This window comes from Zonotrichia albicollis, chromosome 5 (genome assembly GCF_047830755.1).
Source record: "Zonotrichia albicollis isolate bZonAlb1 chromosome 5, bZonAlb1.hap1, whole genome shotgun sequence".
Taxonomy (NCBI): Eukaryota; Metazoa; Chordata; class Aves; order Passeriformes; family Passerellidae; genus Zonotrichia; species Zonotrichia albicollis.
The window spans coordinates 71,958,014-71,976,901 of NC_133823.1; the positions used below are offsets into that span (position 1 = coordinate 71,958,014).

The window sequence follows — 18,888 nt, forward strand, 5'->3', positions numbered from 1 at the left end:
GTGTGGCTGCGGGCTCTGTTCCCAGCCAGCGGGGCTTCCGCGGAGCCCGTGGCCCCTGCGATGGGCTGGTGTGCTTGTGGCTCTCTGGGGCCAGAGCTGGGGACAGGAGGCACAGGGCTCCTACTCTGCAGCTACGGACTGAGCTGAGAGGAGAACCAGAGCTCTCGCTTTTGCCTGGACACAGCTTCTCTGAGAAGCGTCAGACAGAACCTAAGGACTGCCGGTGCTTTCAGTTGTTCAGACCATCAGCTGAAAGTGTCCACAGCAGGCTCAGCACCTCTCAAACATCTGAAGCCTCCTGAGCCCATTCTGCTCCACTGGATCCACAGATTGCCATTATGTGTGCTGTGTAAGAAGCAAGGTGGTGGCTCAGCAGGCTCAGCACCTCTCAAATATCTGAAGCCTCCTGAGCCCGTTCTGCTCCACTGGATCCATGGATTGCCATTATGTGTGCTGTGTAAGAAGCAAGGTGGTGGCTCAGCAGCTCAGCAGGCTCAGCACCTCTCAAACATCTGAAACCTCCTGAGCCCATTCTGCTCCACTGGATCCATGGATTGCCATTATGTGTGCTGTGTAAGAAGCAAGGTGGCACACTCTGCATGTACAGGTTGTTTTTACAGAGAATGCAGTAAAAAAGATGTATCCCCTCTTCACAGTTCTCACTGTGTGTGTGCTATGCACCAGTTTGCTCGTATTTCTCTTTATTTTATGAATGCTCATAAAATGCTAATTCCTCCAGAACTTGTTTGCCTTACACCTCACCATAGTTTTTTTTTTATTTAGTCTTGCATCTTTAACTTTGAAGAATTTGTATTTTTGTCATTGTCCATTTAATGGTTGTACAATATGCACAGTTAAGATCCCCAAACTAATCTCTTGCTAGGATCTCGTTCTCAGTCAATGAGGTGGAATTTTTTAAAAATTTATTTCTTTATTTCCTAAATTTGTTCAGCACCTGTACATTTATTTGTGAAAATTGTGTGACAGAGTAAATGAAAGGAAATGGATGGCAACATTTCCTTTGCCAGCTACCTGCTTTGAAATGACATTTGCAAAACACGTATACTGATATTTATAAAATATCAGAGCCTGTCAGTATATCAAGAGCAAGGACTCTCTCATGCTTTTAAGTCCAAGTAGAGATGTAGAGGGAAAGGTCTATGAAGCTTCCTTCTAGTAAGAAAAACATTTGTGGTAACAGAGCTTGGTAATACTATTTTTGTGTGTTTGACATAACCAGTCATTGCTGGGCCTTTTTAGTTGTGAATAATACAAACATTCTAGACATCCAGGAAATACCTCTGTACTGTTTCATCCCACTACGTAATCCTTGTCATTGCCAAATTTACTGAGTTTTCTGTAAACAAATCCAGGTGACACAGGCACTGATGTGCATCATGACTGCTGAGGAAGAGTCAGAAAGGAGGAAAATGGTCTGAACCTGCTGTCACTGAAGTAATAGCACAATTCTTACCTTGGGCCAAAGGCAGGTTTTGGGAAGGTTGAATTGTTAGAGTTTATCTACAGCAAGCAGGACTTGGGGTGCATTGAGTGCAGAGTTTGCTTGGCTGTTTTCCCTAAATTACTGTACATTTCAAATCCCTTGAGAGTAGTGTCACTTCTTTTTTCGTGGCACACCTGCTCTTAAATGACATACAAATGTTTCAGAAAGTAAAAGAAGAACATGTAAACACAAATAGAAAACATCACTGTCATATTTTCCAAGTTACTTTATTTAGCTCATGTTTACAGATGAAACCGGGTGCCAGAAAGGAGCCACTGCATCCCGCATTATTAATTATACTCCAGCTTCCAAGGAAAAATTTTATCAGTAGCCTTTAGTAATATTTGGACCAAAAACACATGGATGTGCAGCTTTGAGCATTGTGTACCATGTAGGGTGCAGCCTTTCTCACAGGTCCTCTGTTTCTGGAACGGGGTTGGATTCTGCAGGCTGAATGAACACGACTGGGATATTCTCCGATGTCCATCCTTTGGGAGTCCTGTTGAAGGATCTTCTGGCAGCAAGAGGGTTTGCAAGGATCATGAATCTGGGATCGTTTAGCATCAGCATATTATAATCTGGTACCTTGAATTTAACCAGCTTTGATGCTCTCTCAAAACCACCAAAGGGAGTGGCAACTCTGTAGATATCAAAGAAATAAAAGTTAAATGTGATTTTAAAAATACTTGTTTTCTTTCCCTCCCAGAAGCTGAAAAGAACAAATTTTTGTTCCAGTTTCTTGTTTACATTTTCAAGCTTTGGAAAAAAACATTCTGTTTGTTTTTCTGGGAAATTCTCTTTAAGATCTGATTAATTTCCCCTTAGATAGAGCTTGCAGCCTTTTCAAAAATTCAAACGGATGGAAAAGCCAAGAGAAAAAGACGTTACAAGAAAACCATGTAATTGGTGAGTCACAGTTACTAAACTTATTTTGTTGGTGATAAGTTGATAAGTCTGAAACTGTAGCTCAACACATTCTCTCTAGCAAGTAATTAGTTCAGAAACTTCTCACCCCATTTTCTCCTCTCCTCAGCTGCTTGTTCCTCCCACTAAACTGTGTTTCAGCACCATATTGTTGTACCAGTTAGAATGTATGTGGGTTGTGCTATAAACTTGGGTCACTTCTGTCATCTGGGTTAAACAAATACCCTTCAAAACAGAGGAGCTCTTCAAAATCCAAATTATTTCAGCAATCTAGTTGATATCAGTATGCTCGAACAATTGTAGCAATACAAGTGAAGAGGAGTGGAGCTTAATGAGTGAAGCAGAAAGGAACAGCCAAAGACAACAGGCTCTGGAAAGGAGGGGATGGGTGAGGACTTGATACACCAGCTTTGTTTCTGAAGAAAATATTTCTGTAACTAAACATTGAAACACTGTTCAGCCAGTAGTTTTCATGTTATTTGAATGTAGATTTCCCCCCAGGCAGTAAGCCTGAGAAACTGGAATATAAGGAATACTAAACTGGAGTTGACTGTTACATGCATTTGCAAATACTTTATAACAACAGTATTTCCAAATACCTCCCCTGATCTTCTGCATATACAGGTTTCAGACTGAAAAACACCCCTTGAGTTTTCCTGTCACTTCTTCCAGCCTCCTTTGGACAAACAAACAGACTATGGTATGTGCTCTGCATTTTGATCAGCTGCACAGCTTTGCTGGGATATATTCTAGCCAGTGAAGAGTGTCAGATTTTTAAACTGCACAGGAGAACCTGGTTTCTGCAAAAACCAAATATGTTATAGCATGTTTATGGGAAAATGAATTTTTGTTGAAATGGAATTTCACCAGCCTTGGTATATTTGGTCTGTGGTACAGAATAGCAGATCTGATGGAATATACTTCCAGTGGCTCCAAGTATTTTAGCAGAAGCCCAGAGAAATTAATACCAACAGAAACTAAAAGAGATAATTTGAAGATCTGTTCAGGATTTTCAGCAGGATAAACCCCCTAAGTTTTGTACTAAGAATGAAGTATGTGCACAAAAGAAGACATTAGTTCAGAAAAATGAATTTGTGACATGAAAGAAATGGTACTGCTCTCTCATTACATGGATGATTCACTGCATTTTGGTACGAGCAGCATTTGTTGAAGGGGATGGTGTTAACTCCAAAGCATCAATCCTGGAGATATAAAAAATCATGCAAGCTCTGGGCATGCATCCTCACTGAGAGAAGAACACTGCTTTAGATTAAGCTCTAAAAATGTGTCTCAAATGATGATAAGACAAGATGTTGAGCAGCAGCAGCCAGTCCAGGCATTAAACTCTTTTGAGGTCAATGGAAATTGTTTATCCAAAGTTGGTATCGAGCCTGTGGGATCAAGTTTTTCTTGTGGAGCTGTCTTCTAGGTCACAGTGTCAACCTGGATCCTGTGTGATACCGATTGAAATAATTGCTTGGTAATTGGCACAGAGTGAATGTAGCGATGTACATCTCACCGGATAATAAATATTGTTGTAATTGCTGCCCTAATTACGATACACATTCTCACATTGTTGTGATGGTTAATTATCACTGATGTGTATATTAAAAGGGTAATCAAAATAAACAGAATTGTAATAGTTTTATAATTTGCAAAACAATTCTGTTGTTTAAAACATCCTCTTTGTAGTATTTATGGGTTTTATACAGAGCATATTCCTGTATGTAACAGAAACAGGAGGGCTTTCCTTGGAAATTCAAGTATCTTTTGTGGCAAAATAACCTCCCCCCACCCCATAGCTGCTGTACAAAGTCTGGCCTCAGAGAATTCTGCATTCCTGCCTTATAGGCAGGGGCACATGACAATTGACAGAAAGGAGAGTACAGTAATTGGCTAAGAGATGTTGATTTTCCTTTACAACAGCAGTAAATATGGTCTTGTGAGCAATAACTTGTCTGACAACCTGGTGTTGTAATGACCTCTGTTGTGTGCACATCAGCTGTGCTACTTGAGCTCTGATTCATTGTATAGAAGCCTAAATCTCATGCCTAAAAAATTCCAGTAGTCATTGCTCATAAGGGCGGAAATGCTGGTTCAGAGCCATAGGAAATAGTGCCAGGAAGTGTAACAGATTGTTTAATATTCACTTTGCATATTCCTAAAAAGTACGTGCTTGATTTAAGAATAGCAGGTACAATCATGTTTGTTTTACCTGTCATTTTAACAGGAATTCTTTTTCATTTTTTACCCTTAGTCTTTCATATTGAATATTATGTTGTCTCAACATAGGAGACTGCTTGCAGCTAATGATTTGGGAAAGTCTGAAGAAATGTTTTAACTGCATTAGATTAGCACCTCTGGTTACATAATCACAAAAAAATGAGTTTCACATTTTAAAATGGGATCATCATTCATAGAACGTTTTTTTTATCATTAATTCTGCAAAAAAATGAGATGTAGGAGGAAAGAATCTGACCCTGCAAAATGCTCAGAGCTTCATGGGATCTTAGTGCAAGAGCTAATGCTAATTTCACAGAGGTATTTGGGTGCTGAGGAACTGGCTAAGCACCCAGCTCCCACTAATATCACATCCCTTGAATTACTGGGAGACTCTGGATCTTAGTATTTTATAATGGACTTCAAGATCCATGAATCAATGAAAACAGATCCCAGTCTGGATGGACTGAATTCCTGTAGTGCTTTTGAAAGAGTAGTCTTTGGGAATTGAGAAAGCTGAGTAGAATTTGTCTGGTAGGAGAGGCAGAACTAGTCTGACTTGCTTGTCCTATGTGAGTAAGATGTGGTGCTTTGGATGTTACTCATAATCCTACCTTTGACATTTTATCCAGCTCCAAGAAAGCAGATGGAATAAAGGTACTAATTTAAGTAATATTATAAACTCCTTAGCAAATGCAGATTCATGCTGCTTTCCCACAGATTCATTACTTGGTGCTTCCGTACTGGTAAAAGAGACAAGAAATTTTTCCACTAGCAAATGCTTCCTCAATCCTAATAGGAGCGAATCTCCAAGAGAAGCCAGATGGCATGGTCTGTTCTGCTGCTTTTCTCTGCTAGCACAGATTGGTTTTATCTCTGAGGGGGACCAAGAGTAGCCTGGTGTGCACAGTGTGGTCAGAGTCCCTCTGAGCCCCACTCCCCTCTGCCCAGTGCTGTGCTGTCAGAGCACCTCTGCCAGTCTCACAGCCAGCCCTGCCTCCCAGCACAATCCCTGCCACAGCTCTTCCTCTAGTGATCTGCCAGCACTGCAAGATCCCTGCAGCTTCAAATGAATACTAGACTCCAAAAAATACCTCTACGAATTCCTTATGTGTTTTTAAAAATTCCTTAGTGTTATAAAAATTGCACTGCTGCAGGGTCCACAGTCACCTCTTCGCTGCTGGGCAGTGGGGAAAAAAATCTGGATGCTGTTTAGTGCTGAAGTGCTTTTATCTGTGAATGTGTGCCTCAGTTCCAACACATCAGACCTCCCCACCTGCTCAGGTTGTGCTGCTTTTCCGGTTTGTTGTGTAACAAGGAAAGCTGAAAGGAGCCTGAAATGATTTGTAAAGCCTGAGTGCCACTTGAACAGACGCCGGTGAATGAACCGGGAGGGATCCCAGGCCCATTTCCCTTGGGAATCCTATGGCTCACACTTGCTGCGAACCACACCCCTCCTGACTAATGGTGACTGTAGCAGTGCTCTGCAGGAGAACAAACACAATGGCGCTTTGCTGGTTGATTAGGCAGGATGGAAAGCCTAGATAGATCCCCTCACTGATAACAAAATGGTGCCATTATATCACACTTTAATTGTTTAATACACTATCATTTGCTTTCTCTCCAAGACTGCAATTAAGCAGGCCAAGGATGCTGTGACCTAGATGCACAGAATGACTTAATAGGATTTAGACACAGAAGTCCAGCTAGTCTTCTTCTGCTGGATAGCATGGCATGGCAGTGCCCTGTTTTAAATCCCATCATCAAACACTCTCCTGTGCATTTTTAGGAGTGTAGACATCTAAGTCATGGCTGTGAAATCCTCTCCAAGAGATCAGTATCTTGAATTTTAGTTTTTCAAATTCTCAAACTTTTTTTGAATCCGCTAGAAAACATAAGTCTGACTGTAGCATGTAACTTTTCTAGGGCTATCAGGCATCCTTTTCTACTGGATATCAGTTTTTTTCCATGGAAAGAAGAGTTGTGGTGGACTATGCTTATATATTTTTTGGTTTGAACTTTACCAGTTTCACAGTCTGGATCTGGATTATGTGCCAAATTTTAGGGTTTTATGGCAGTTACAAGAGAGGGTATTGACTTTTCCCTTATAAAAATGCACATATGTTCAAGAAATTCAGACTGCTGAGCCTCACTCTGCCGTGCCATACACAGAGAAACTCCACATAGAAAGAAATCCAAAGAGTTAGTGTTGTGAAGAGGGCAGCTAACAGAACACAGGGCCACAGAGACAGCCTTAAAATCCACAAAGAAGCCATCAGACACCATCTCAAGACAGATATCCCTGTTAATGGAGTCTCTGTGCCCTGTCTGATGCTGTCCTTCACAATAATGACTAGCACCTCTTGTGAGAAGGAGAACTGATTCTGTCTCCATGCATTTGTATCTTTAGCATTTTTCCTTGGGCTCTTTTTTTTCAATTTTTTTTTTTTAGGTTACAATAAGCACAGTACATGAACTGTGCTGTTACTGTTCTGATGTTGGCAGCTGTGGCACTTCTCTGGCTTGCATTTGCTGTTTTGTCTGCTGAGGAGAGTGTGCCACACAGACTCAGTTATTAACATGGCCATGTATATTGCTGCTAGGAAATCAAAGCTAATGCAGTGTCTGCAGTGCCAATTTTGATGCTGAAATGTGCAATGTTTTAGTCTTTGCACTCCTAGCTGGGGCCCACATCAACATCAGGAACACAAGTGATGTTTGTGGCATGTTTCTCTACGTTTGTATTTGTAGGGGGATAGAATGTAATTAAATAAAGGTAGTATGTAGAAAGTAATTATAGAAAGAGTTGCAGCTGGGTTAATTATTAAGGATTAGGAGTAGGCCTGACTTTAACAGGCTGCAGCTGTAGCTGATAATAACAGTGCTATAAAAGAGTGGGTTGGTTGGCTGAGGGGAACTGGAGTCAGCTGGGTGCTGTGGGAAGGAGGAAGAGTCAGTGCTTAGAGGGGCTGCATATGAGAAACACCAAGGAGGTACCAAAGCTCTAGCGATGTGGAACCTTTGCAATGTAATGACAATGGAACTCTTGCAGTATAATAACAGCATGTATTGCTGTGACCAATTTTGTTTTTCAAAAGATTGCTGTCAGGCCTTCTGAGGAGGGGTTTTGGTTTGGCTCAGCTGTCTGAAACTCAGCAGGGTTGTCCATTACTTCAATAAATAAAAGTAGTGTAAATGGAATGAAAGAAAGCAAAAGGCATGAGTAAGAATTTGCTTTCAAGCTTTAAAAACCCGGTGTTGTCCATATATCCAGTTCAACTGAAAGCCATGATACACTAGTTACTCTGTAAGTAAAACAATGTTTAAGCTGTTAGTTTGTTGCTGAAGGTTGTCAAGTATATAAGAAATGTTATACTAGAATAACAGAGAAATCTTCTAGTTATTTAGTGTGAGGGATTGGTTGTGGGATAAAGATCATTGCACCATCATTGCCTAAGACAAAGCCATGTGAGTTGTATTAAAAAAAGAAATAGAAGAAGAGTACTTTGCATTAGACAACTTAGAAACAAAGTTCTGACTGAGACATCTGACAATACTACGCTTACTGAAGTCAGCAACAGGCACCCTGAAAGGAATTTGAAGCTCATATTTCCCATTTATTGAGTACACTGAATCACAGAATCATGGAGTGGTTTGGGTTGGAAGGGCCCTTAAAGATGATTTAGTTCCAACCCACCTGTCATGGCCAGGGGGACCTTTCCCTAGAGCAGGTTGCTGAGAGCTCCATGCAGCCTGGCCTTGAACACCTCCAGCAATGGGCATCCCCAGCTTCTCTGGGCACTGGATTCTGATACTTTCTTTCAATATTTTTAGCAATTTATCTTCTGTTCCTAGTTCTAGAGTTTGAATTTGGGCCCATACTTTAGAGACAGACTAATTTGCTCCTTAATGCTCTTGTTTACCACTTGTAATCTCTGTATGTGTTCATGTTTATGCATATACTTGCAAACATGGCTGGTAGGGTTTTTAAAGCTGGTGGAAATATTTTATTTCATAGTAATTTTCCTCTGGTCAGTAAAATTCCGTGTTCATTTAGGATTACCTGTTAAAGCTCCTGTAGTCAGGCAGTTCTGGCTTTGCTTCAGGTGCAAAAAGTTTAGGATATAAAGCTTCCAGTAGTTCTGGATCATCTCTAATGGCTTCTATCCAGGGAGACTGGTAATACTTTGGCACAGCTGTAGTGTTGAACTTTTCAGGAGGAATTTCTTTCAGTGGTCCAGAATATCCTGCAATGTGGTCAAGGTAAAATGATTATAATGAATCTTTGTGTTTTCTGCTTCCTTGCACCATCCTGTGCAGGCAGGAGCTAACACAGCAGAACTTCTCAATGAGTTGAAATGAACAGTTGGGCCAAGTCACCAGGCTGGAGCTACACAGAAATAGAGACCAGGCAAAGTAAATTTGTAGCTTTTTAGACAGATAATTCCTCAGAAGTATTCCAACTTCTTTTGAGGCTGAGTTTATTTTGGTCTTTTTTATAAATTTGCTTCTATTGTAAGCATTTGTTTGAAACCAGAGAGTCCTTAGGCTAAATTAACAAAAAGATTTTAAAAGCAGCCTGTTGATTAAAAGTAAGATAATTCTACCTCTTTGAGTGAAATTTTCCACAAGTACATCTACATCTAGGTCTCTAAATGAATGCTGTTTCATTCTATAAGCTTAAACCTTCCCATGGCTTAATACCTACTCTGACCAGACCTTTTTTGCCTAAAGAAAGGCTTGAAGATTTCTATCATGTCTTAGCAATGGAAATTACCTCTGTTTGCATTGTGTTTGGCCAAAGGATGCACAGACACCAGCAGAGCAGGACTGACCTAGTTTACATGGACTGGAAAAGGTCTGCACAAAACATGCATTGAGTAATTCTGAACAAAGAATGAATTTGTAAAAACCACGGCCTGCTCATGGATAATTCATAAACAGGAAGAAGGGCTATATCACTGAATAAATTAATTAAAACAAATTAGCCTTCTCTAGTCTTTGAAGAATACAAAATAAGGCCTTCTTGTAACTCACTCCTTTAAATAAAGCCAACAGTACCCTCACAGTTAAGGGTTTAAAAAAGAACAGTTTATGCAGCCAGAGGCAAATTCCTTTCAAAGTTACTCCTCTCTAAAGGGTTCCAGCAAAATTTAGTGGCTTCAGATTTACATGTATGGATAATTAAACTACAATGGATAGCTTGCTGACTGTTGAGCAGGGTGTTGCATGTTGGAAACAATGGTTTGACAAAGAAAAATCAATATATTGATGTGGTTTTAAATCAAAGGATCTCTTTCTCAGTGTTCTTAAGACCTGTACATATAGGAGCAGCCTCTCTTGATATTGTTATGTTTTCAGTTTAGAGAGAAGTAGTACAAAAGGTATATCGGATCTTTTAAAAATGAACACAAGCAACTAAGCGCATCCCAGAATTTCTGGGAGAAGCTCTGATTAGTTACCTGACTCAAATGTGTGTATTTTAATATTAGTCCATTATCTTCTAATTGAGGGTACTGCCTTAATGGTCGTTTCTTTGCTGTGCAATGGGGCTGAGTGCAGGCAGTGTGCAGTGTTACCTGGGGCGATGTTGTCAGGGTGGGGAGGGCTCCGGGGGTCAGGTGTGTTGGGAGGCGTCATTGGGGCGTGCTGGGCCATTCCTTCCACACTGAGGCCGTCCATTCTGACACTCTGCATGGGCTCTCCACGCTGTGTTCACACAGGAAGAAACAACACTTCAGGCAGGGCATGCTCTGAGAGGCTGCACCAGTGCTCTGATTTCCAGCCCAGATCTGATTTCCAGCGTGCACAATGCTAAAGCACACTGTGCTGCTGTGTGGTAGGATATTCCCTTCACACTTACATTGTCCAAGTAACCAAAAATGAGCATTTTTTGGTCACTAGACACTAGAAGCTGTTCTGTGCCAGTCAGAGCCCCCGTGCAACCCAAAGGGTCAAGACATTTGGCAAGTTTGAGCCCTTTGATTCTTCAAAGCATCTCTTCCCATATCAGTTGAAAATTTGCTGCATTTGTTGCACTGCTTTTGTTTGGGATTGTCTTTTCCTTTATTTGTAGTAGAAATAACAACTTCAGTGCAGGTCACTTTCTGGAGATTCATGATATGCTGTTATTTTCCACCCTCCTATTGGGATATCAGTTCTAAGGAAACATCTGAAGGCTTAATCATTGTTGCATAAATATAGAATTAGAGTCTCATAAGATGTCAGCATCTTATTTTAGCCATGACACATAGGCTAAAAGCAATTTAAATATAGACTGGTTTAGAGTAAGAATTTCTTGAATAGGAAAGCAAACAAATAATACTTGTTTAAACTTGAAGTAGCAACAAAAAAAGATCAAGGCAGAATGTTTTCTAGTCATCCTGAAGTATGTTAAAAAGATTAACTTTGGCAGGCAGAACCCTAAAGATGATGCAGACACCACCAGCGGTGCTAAATAGACACTTAGGGGAGGGAACAGCAGCCAGAGGCATCGTTTTTTCATGTGTTGGAATGTCATACTGACTGTAAACCAATTGTACTCTGTGGTTTTTGGGGGAAAAAATGGACTAGAGGGAAATGGATCTGTCAGACTGTAGCAAAATCATGGAATTGCATACAGCATTCTGACAAGATTGATGGTGTGCTCAGAATTTATCTGTGTAGCTTCTAATACTCAATAGTATTAGATATAGATGGGCTTTTAATGATAGTGTTTAATAGATGGGCTTTTAAATGATTTAGTGTTTAATAATAGCCTTGGGTGCTCAGTGGAGTTGTTCAGATTTTTATATGGGATTTCTTTTGTGCCAATTTATTTTAAAAAGGCAGATTAATCAAAGCTCAAACTGGATCTCATTTTATCCCAGTGTAATTTAACTTCTGTTGAGCAAGTGATCAAAGACATTGGAAATAGCCATACCATATGAAAATAAATGTAAATTTATTTTCATGTCTATAGGATCTCATTTAATAAAATACAACTGCATCATTTCTTCTTAGCCTCATTCTAGGATTTTGCTTTTATTTTTCCTGAAACTACAAGTAAAATCACACACAATGCATATGATGAGCACCAAAGGAATCTGATGTAGAATCACCAAGAAGCCATTACAAAATACTCACATTTCTAGGCTTGCTTGCCACGTAATGATAATTTTCATATGTGTACTTGTCAGATCTCCGCTGGCGGCGCTTGAAGAGCCTGGCCCCTCTGTTGCTGAGCGTCGACAGCTCCTCCACCATGATATCTCTGGGCGTGCTGACCTTTTTCCCAAGGTTCAGGGTGGGTGAGACTGCAATGCCATGGGTAAGTACAAACCTCTGCTTGTCTTAAATGTCTGATATTCCATGCTCTGCACCTGAAATCCAGCAACTTCCTCATGCATGTTTAGTTAACACATAGCACAGTGTCACATGGTGTTAGTGAAATTAAGCCTTCTTCCCAAACTTTGGAGGAGATTATTGAACACCACAAACCTGTATTCTAAAAGATGATAAGCACCTCAAGCTCCAAGTTAGATCAGGTCTATAGTGTCCTACACATTATATTAATAGCAGGCTAGCAAAAACAGGCTTCTGCTGAAATTGGGAACAAAATTCCTTCTGATCCCAAGTTCCCACATCAAACCTTCAGTTAACTTTCTGTGTCCTGCATTGGATAGATAAGAGATAATCCCCTTTAAACACACCTACCAGTTTCTATGAAATGCTAATTTTAGACTGACTTTCAAAATAAGGCTCAAGGTGTGGAAAATGAGTCCAAACAAAGAATTACAACATACTTCTAAAAATTGATTCATTTAGGACCTTTTGGGTTTTATTCTCTTTAAGGGGAAACTGAAATACTGGATGCATATTTCTTTATTCACTACTTGGGAAAAATTTCTTTTATGTCTTTATTCACATCCTGTGAAATTTGAAAAGGAAGATGCATAAGCAAGGTAAGGGGAGATCAATCAGTACTATAAACAGAGAATTCTGAATGTCAGAATTCCTATGGTCATGTTCATGATGGTGCTCTGGAAGCTGGAACGCCGGTGGCACTGAGCAAGCTATTGCTTAGTGACTGAACTCTCACTGAATGTCCTCAACCTAGAGACAAAACTTCAACTTTAGAACACAGAAACCTAAATGCTGAATAAACTGTTTTCTATTTATTAATTTTTGCTTACAGCATTGCAGAATTTAAGAAATATAACAATAATGACATTCTGTGTTTCACATAGTCTTATGGCCTTCAGGATTTAAAATTCTGAACTTTGACATGTATTTTAATACATTAAAATGGAATGAGGACACATTATACATTATATGTATCCTGTTAGCAGAGTAAGCAGACAGGAGGGTGAGTTTGAAATTAACATTACAAATTAATTAGCTGCAGAAGGTGCCTAATGCCAAAGTCAATATTGCATATGAAGGGTTTTGTTTTTAGTAAATGGCATGTTCAGCCTGGCATGTGTCTCCTAGTAACTTTGTTGGAAAAACAATGTGATGTGCTGACATTTAGGAAAACTTAATGGAGACAGATATATTAAATATTTAGCTGAAGCTGGATGGACAAGAGTTTTCCACATAGTAAATCAAACAAGCAGATGGGCCCTGGAGTGCCCCCCCTGTTGATCCATTTCTGTCCATACCGATTTCAACTGAACACTTGCAGTGGATTTCAGTGGAACGAGAGCAAGTTAACTGGATCATGAGCTGGACTGTGCACTTCTGCTTTAAAAATAGTGTGTGCAAAGAATCCTAACAACCTCCTGTTATTTAAGAGCTAGTTACAAAACAGAGCGTTCTTAACATGGGAGAAAATGACTCAGCTTGCCCAGTGTATCCCTATCAGTGGCTGATAGTGGTGGGATTTTGGCTCTGACATGGAGATAACTGTACTGGTTATTGGCTCATGGCCTGAAATTTAGACCTTAAGTCATATTTTGATTTTATCGTTTCTCAAAATGACTGCAGGGGTAGAGACTGCTGGCTGGTTTTATATTAGCAAGAATAAAGAAATTGACCCCAGAATTCAGCAACACTTTGACATAGAAAAGCTTTTGTTTGTACACAGAAGGGGGAGCTTGAACATCCTCAGAGACCAGGGAGCCAAGGCAGCTGCAGAGCTCTGTCCAAAGCACTTGGGATTCTTCTGGGACACTCTGGGTGTTATCTATTTTGGGCCTTGCTGTTCCCTTACACTCACACTGTTCTTGTTAATGTTAACTGAAGGCTCCAAGCTACTTTGTAACCCACAGTTGTGTACTCTTGTGTATCCAGGCAGCTTCCCAAAATCATAAGTGTAAAGTTCATTTGAATTCCTGGCCAACTAAAATCTAATCATCTGTCTAGCTTTATGATGTGTCTAGGGATAGTTTCAGTGTCAGTGCAGATAAGGTGATGGAGAATGAGAGAAGGAGGACATTTAGGGGGTGATGGAAAGAGAACATTAATGTCTTAGAATGGACATTGAAAAATAATATTGAAAGTTTAATTCATAGTTTAATCTTAATCTTAACCTTTTAGCTTCATTTCTTTAATTTGCTCCTGGCAAGTCCTTCTTGTCCTGTGCTTAAAATTACAGCAGATTGTAAACTGAAGGATTAAAGGAATATTAGGTAATGAATGCAGGAGGGACTATATAAATCATATTTAAATACAATCTTCTAAATACCTTAATCTGGCCTATAAACTTTAATAACAAATATTAGAAAGTGTGTTTGTTGTAGTATCAGAAATAAGGTCTCTTAAGTCTATCAGGAAAGACAGTTAATCACATAGATACTGAAGAAAGCATTTAAGAAGTAGTATAGAACTGGATGTGGGATTTAAGTGGTGAACTCCAAGGGCTTCCTTAAACATATGTATTTATGTGCATCCAAGTAGTCTTAGAAATGTTCTTATTGGTCCAAGTCTGCCAGTGACAAACCCTGGGCTTGAGGAAGTTGCTGTATGCACCCACTGATTTACTCATGCAGTTTCTCTTTGAGACTGTAAGAAGGTTTACAGTTGGTGTCTACTCCTACAGCATTTTATGGTGTGTCCACTTCCTTTAAAAAATAGGTCATGTCCCACAAGCCAACAGCAGAGGTGGACTTTCAGTCTTCACCAGTCTTGCCCAGAGAGTGGTGACCTCAGACACTGGCAAAAATCTTGGCTGGTTTTGGAGGCTACCACCAACTGTTTCTGCTGTGAATGTCTTTTAACAAGGAGGTGGAGAGTCACAGTTTACCTGAAAGCGTTATAATAAAAAGGGTCTGAAATAAAAGTGGAGTAGGAACGCTTACACCATTCCAAGGTGCTGGGGTTTATGGTACAGAGCCTTCTGGTTTTGTGTGCCTGTGCTGTCAGTGGAGAGTTTCACAGGGCTGGGAGACTGGCTGGAGCTGTACATTTAGTTTTGATGTAATCACCAGCTGCAGGATTGTCATTAGGAATAGTGATTCCAAGCCCAGAGACACAGCAGTTCACCTTCTAGATCTCAAATTAAGCTCATTGAATTAACAATTCAGAGCAAAACAAAATGTCAAAAATTAGTTAAGCTGAATCTAGTCAATTAAATGCTGTATTTCTCCTTGGTTTTTCCAAGGCTTGTTCAGATTTGGTCCCAAAAAACTGGCTTAGATTTTGTGTCACCACAGCTTTGGTTATCCTTCTCTTTTCTATCTGGCTTCACTAAACTTGTACAGTTCTAAATTTCAGTCTCTTATCACACCCAATTAATGGACTTTCATTTTCTGGTAACATATAAATATCTCAAGCACCCGAAGAAGAGGTAAAAATAGAATTTTACTAAGAGTTAGAATTGCCTTCAGTGGCCACATATCACAGCATATCTTGCAGGATAAGCTGCCATAACTATGAGTATGAATCTTGACAGCAAATCTGATAATACGTAAATAATAAAAGGGAAGATTATGTGAGGCAAATGTTAAGCATCAGCACAGATTATCCAAATACACCAATGATTTCAAGGGCTGTATGCTACATTTATTAGTATTGCTATGAATAGTAGCAACATTTACCATGTGAAATGCCTGGTTCCAAACAAACATATGAAAGACTTTTTTTTCCTTTTGCCCTGAAGAGCTTACAGGCTATTTCAGGCACATGTAGTGCTTGGGTTTACAATACCAAAAAACAAAAGGGGTTGTAATGAAATCTGGAAGGACAGACTGGCTTTCAGATTTGAGTGCATGTTCAGTGGAGAATTGAAACAGGAAAGAGGTATTTGTTTAGGAATAGAAACTTCAGGGAAAAAACCTCTGGAAATATCAGAAGGGGTAGGATCAGGCAAGTAGCTTCGTGTTCTAAAAATTCTTAAGTCCCTCACCCTACCCTTCGTGTAATCACAGTGGTCATCAAGTGAGTGCAGAAACCATCCACAAATTTTTTGAAACAAAAGCCCACTGGAAAGATTTTCTGAACTGGAATTCCATGTTTGATATTTCATCCCATGAAAGTGGTATAACTTTCATAAATTCTCTGCAGCTCTCTATGGTTGCAGCTAGGCTTGAGGGGTGTTTATCACTTTTAGAAAATTGGTCTTTTATGTAAATAGTAAAACAGGTTTCATGAGCAGGATTGGAAGGCTCTCCAAAAGCATCCAGCACATGCCTGATGAAAGCCAAGCAGGTTTGTATTCCCACTGGAGTTAATTGCTTCTTAAGGTGTCATGCTAGAAGCATAACTTCACAAACCTTTTCAGAAAATCAAACAACCTTCCTAAAAGTGCCTGCATTTCCATCAGTGCCACTACAGAGAAGTAAAATTTCTGTCAAATAAGATTATTTGGTGGCTGTGCATTAGAGAGAATGCCAAATGCTAGTAAAATGTGTTAGTTACAAAGATGAGATCTGAGAGGAATGGAGATGTGAACATTTGTTTCAAATTTTCTTATCAATTATATAAAAAGCAGAGTGAAACAGAGCAAAAGAACCTAACAAACCAAGAGGGTACAGATCATTATGTTTCTTAGATGATAGCCTTTTAATGTGGAATGAAGTCATGTTATTAACCCCAAATAATGTTCTGAAAGGCTATCCTAGCAGAATGTACATCAGCTGTTAGATTACTTCATTCCTCCACAGCAGTTGTTCATCTGAAAATAGCTTTCAAATGAAAAGAGGCAACTACAAAAGGATTAGTTACCATAGGCAGCATGATACTCCCACAAGATTATTTATGGCAAAACACCCAGAGACAAAGCTGTAAGAGAGTTAAACTCTGTGATTAAAAAAAAAATGTATTAGGGAGGGCTGGAGGACATTGCATATGCAGTAAGCTGGGCTCAGTGCTATACCATTTCTGTGTATTTCATCCATAATGGCTGATGCTTGCTCTTTCCTCTCTTTGGCCAGGGCAGAGTCTGATAACATTGTGATTTTCTGATACGACTTTTCCTTGCTGCAAAAAAACAACACATTTTTATTGTTGAGCCAGCGCACACAGTTTGGCCAACTTTCATTTCCAATAGCCTGTTTAGAATGGCTGAACAGTGAAGTCAGGGCTTTCTGCCTGAGAAATACTGCACTGCAAAATGCACTGGCAGTTCTTGCTTACAGACAGATGTTAGGACATGTTTTGATGGATAGAAGATTCATAGGAATGGACTTTGAGTTGGTTACATAAATTCTTCAGCAAAAATCAGTGTCAGTGGTATAGGCCTTCTCACATCTACTTGCTATACCTCAAGATGTAAATTCCTAACTAATTTTAATTTACATCTTGGTTTATGTTTGCAGCAATGTTACATTTTGAAATTTCTTAATCTAATAAAGAATCTGAGGAATGAAACTAGTTCTTCTGGCATCTTTAAAGAAGGTTCGTTTCTGACTAAGTAAAAATATAAACATCTGTTAAGTTGCAGAGTCAAGAGGTTACATAAATGTCTTGTATATGACAGTTTGTAGGACAGACAATGTCAAAACATTTCAGGAAACAATACACTTACCCTACTGTTTTGTTGTGCAGATAAAAAGCGATGTCAACCCTTTAGCTGAGGCTTCAGAAGTTAGTTATGCATGGGGATGACCTGCCTGGTCCTGGATGGTTTGTACCCTTGTGCTGGGATCTGCATGGTACCTAGAGCTGAGGCAAACTGGGGGGCTGATCCTCTCCAAAGGGGTTGGCATCCAGCTGACATCAACCAGTTATATATAGAACCAAACACTCCAGCCACTCATATCTTCCTGGCAAAAGAGGAGAACAGAAAAGATTCGACTGCACCCACAACAAAGAGAGGTTATGTCCCTTTCAGAGCTTATTGAAAATTTGGTGGAATGCCCCCCCTGATGTACAGATCATCTCCTCATCTTCTCAGCACCCCAGAGAATTACAATCTGCGTGTTATAATCAGGAAGGAGACATTTAAAAAGAAGGTGTTAAGTGTATAGATAGGCAAGACTATAGCAGATGAGAATGGCATGGGCTAATCCTTCAGTGAAAGATGAAACCCTGCTCCTGTAGGGGCTGATGGCTAAAGTCAGTGGCAGATGGCTGATATACAGAGGCTGCTCTGCAAAAGAAATGAGATTTTCTTCAGCCTGATACGTGCTAGGGAGTAATTGCTCAACAAGCACACGTCTCGCAAACTGTTACTCAAAATCCCTTCACTTTCTTTGAGCACTGGGGACAAAAAGCCTTCAGCAATTTGAAGCTCACTAATATCCAGCATTCCAGGATAGTGTTGTGTCAGTTTATCAAAGAAATGTGTGATTTGTAGTGCACAGATATTTCCAGACAGCAACCAACTTTGGACGGAATTAAACAGCGGCAGAAGAGAATATTCCTCCCTTGCCCTCCTGTCTGAATGCAGATAGATGAATTTTGGGGCAGCAAAACCAAGGTGAAGTTCTTCTGATTTGGATTTTGAGTTTGTTCTAGGAAGTTCCTTTTTATAATGGAAAATTATGATCTAATTTGGCTTGGAGGATTGATCAGAAAATTGCACGTATTCTGACTTTAAAGGGAATCTGGAGAGTAATAAAATAAACCAACACAACCTGCAGACCTTTTCCAGCAAGAAGCACTTTGAGGTAGATAATATTTATGTGCCTGATCCAATGTCCTGAAAATCTGCCTGTCCAACTGAAAAACTGCATTGTTTTTCCCTCAAGCTTTCTATTCCCTTTGCTTAGCTTTGCAAAACATATTTCTGAGACCCTGGCCATCTCTGCCCAAAAGAAATGTTCATTTTAATCCTCACCATCAGAACTGACCTGCTGTTATGGCTGATTGGTGATTTT

The 18,888-nt window shown here is 39.8% G+C and overlaps 1 protein-coding gene across 1 annotated transcript; it reads right to left on the reverse strand.

Annotated features, from left to right (window-relative positions):
* Nucleotides 1-1,715: 1,715 nt before the first annotated feature.
* MYOZ2 (myozenin 2) lies at nt 1,716-17,758 on the reverse strand. The gene is made up of 6 exons (XM_005495282.4): nt 17,595-17,758; nt 16,944-17,047; nt 11,774-11,943; nt 10,228-10,357; nt 8,712-8,895; nt 1,716-2,144 (listed from the first exon to the last, which is right to left on the reverse strand). Exons 2-6 carry the CDS (start codon nt 17,017-17,019, stop codon nt 1,913-1,915), a joined length of 792 nt encoding a protein of 263 aa, XP_005495339.1. The 5' UTR covers nt 17,020-17,047; nt 17,595-17,758; the 3' UTR covers nt 1,716-1,912.
* Nucleotides 17,759-18,888: the final 1,130 nt, after the last annotated feature.

What these genes read in the sequence shown, in the direction of transcription:
- MYOZ2 (XM_005495282.4), bottom strand. Translation starts at nt 17,019, where the DNA reads ATGTTATCAGACTCTGCCCTGGCCAAAGAGAGGAAAGAGCAAGCATCA. An exon ending in GGATGAAATACACAGAAATG is followed by an intron (nt 11,944 to 16,943) that starts GTATAGCACTGA and finishes ATGGCATTGCAG; the next exon opens with TCTCACCCACCCTGAACCTT. An exon ending in GACTACAGGAGCTTTAACAG is followed by an intron (nt 2,145 to 8,711) that starts GTAATCCTAAAT and finishes TGATATCTACAG; the next exon opens with AGTTGCCACTCCCTTTGGTG.